This window comes from Apaloderma vittatum, unplaced genomic scaffold, assembly GCF_000703405.1.
Source record: "Apaloderma vittatum isolate BGI_N311 unplaced genomic scaffold, ASM70340v1 scaffold16333, whole genome shotgun sequence".
NCBI lineage: Eukaryota > Metazoa > Chordata > Aves > Trogoniformes > Trogonidae > Apaloderma > Apaloderma vittatum.
This window is the reverse complement of record NW_009707642.1, coordinates 1-1,474: the sequence shown is the minus strand read 5'-3', so window position 1 is coordinate 1,474 and position 1,474 is coordinate 1. Positions and strand designations below refer to the sequence as shown.

The 1,474-nt window shown below is 42.9% G+C and overlaps 1 protein-coding gene across 1 annotated transcript in view; it reads right to left on the bottom strand.

The window, feature by feature from the left end:
- The window catches only part of LOC104271579 (E3 ubiquitin-protein ligase UBR4-like), a gene marked incomplete at both ends in the record, with an annotated part of 40,302 nt that extends 39,000 nt beyond the window's left edge, over positions 1–1,302 (bottom strand). Inside the window, 4 exon segments of the mRNA XM_009866289.1 lie at positions 1–88; positions 509–626; positions 984–1,121; positions 1,203–1,302. The exon segment at positions 1–88 is cut by the window's left edge and continues 1 nt beyond it. Of these exon segments, the coding sequence (XP_009864591.1) occupies positions 1–88; positions 509–626; positions 984–1,121; positions 1,203–1,302 (444 nt within the window).
- Between the last annotated feature and the right edge of the window lie 172 nt (positions 1,303–1,474).

Below are 1,474 nucleotides of genomic sequence, written 5' to 3'. Positions count from 1 at the left end.
GGAGGGGGGGGCGGTGGGGCCACTTTCTCTTTGCTTGGAGAGATTGTCTCTTCAAACCATTGCCCGAGGATTGGTTCGCTGTCATCATCTAACACAGGAGGCAGGAAAAACAAGAGCATATTGTTACAACCACTTACCTTACGCAAACTACTCAGTTTAGAAAAGGCCTGAAAAGGAGTTTTGGTGAGCAGAGTTAAGGCGCCTGCAATCTTCCTTTTTCCTTTCCAAGTCACCAGGCTAAGCGCTTTTACAGAAGCCCAGCACGAATTTACAAGAAGAAATTATTTCCACTCTGCTCTTAAGCAAATACAGCCAAATCCCAGCCACTCGGGCTTCAGTTCACACAAAAGAGTGCAGTCAGCATTACTTCTGCCCAACAGATCTTACAAACCGTTCCATATTTTTGGCATTACATGTCATTCCAGTCAAAGGCCAGTAGTCAGGTTTCCACTAAATCTGAAAGACAGCGTAAAATCCGACCTAAGTTGCTTGCTGCAAACTCTATTACCTTGGCTGCTGTCCTCCTCAGTGCTGCTAAAATCATCCTCGTAGTAAGTATTAGAATCAGTGGAAGCACTGGCATCACTGCTCATGGAGCCCTTCCTCTGACGTTGCAGGACACAAGCCTTAGAAGAAGAACAGAACACATTTAGGATTTTAAAATTTTAGTATTGTGAAAGATAAGAATTTGAAAACAAGAGTATCTTCCTAATCTGTTTTAATTTTTTTTATAGCAAATGTGTTTCAACTAATTTACTAACTTCCAAGACTTTTTTTCCTGAAGTTGTATTAATAATTACACAGGATGGCTGAAAACAAATAATCCATGCCAAATTTCTAAGCAAGACTTCAAGTGCTTCTGATAGAAGAATTCTAAATTTTTCTTAGCACAGACACGGTTCGTAAAGTGAGAATTTTCCAAATAAATGACACTGAGGAGCAGTTCAGGCACAGAAGTTCTCTAGCTGTACGCCAGCTCCTACCTTTCTGTAGGAAGTAGACAGCAAAGTCAGCAGCAAATTTGTGAGTGGCACAGAATCTATCAGCCGCTGAATTCTCTGGATGGACGTGCTTTGCGCCATGATATCCAGCACTGCTGGTGGCCCGTCACTCTCCCAGCCCTGGAGGACGGCGTTGAAAGGAGAATTTAAAGCGTGGAGAGGGCAAAATGTTTCACAAGATCACACAGACTACCAACATACCTTGTGCAACGCCTCCACCTGCAGATCTTGAAAGAGCGATGACAGCAATTTGATAGCATGATTTGCCAGCACCACTGACAGAACACCAAACCCTTGATGCCTACAGAAGTATAAAAGGATACAGAGTGATTTCAGGGGGGAAACCCTAAAATTTATATATATAATAATATGAGTGAAGTGACTGCTTTGCTAAACTGAAGAAGACAACTGCAAGAATCAAGCTGAATTACAAACGCGGGTAACACAGGCTGGGGGAGGTGTGGCTGGAGAGC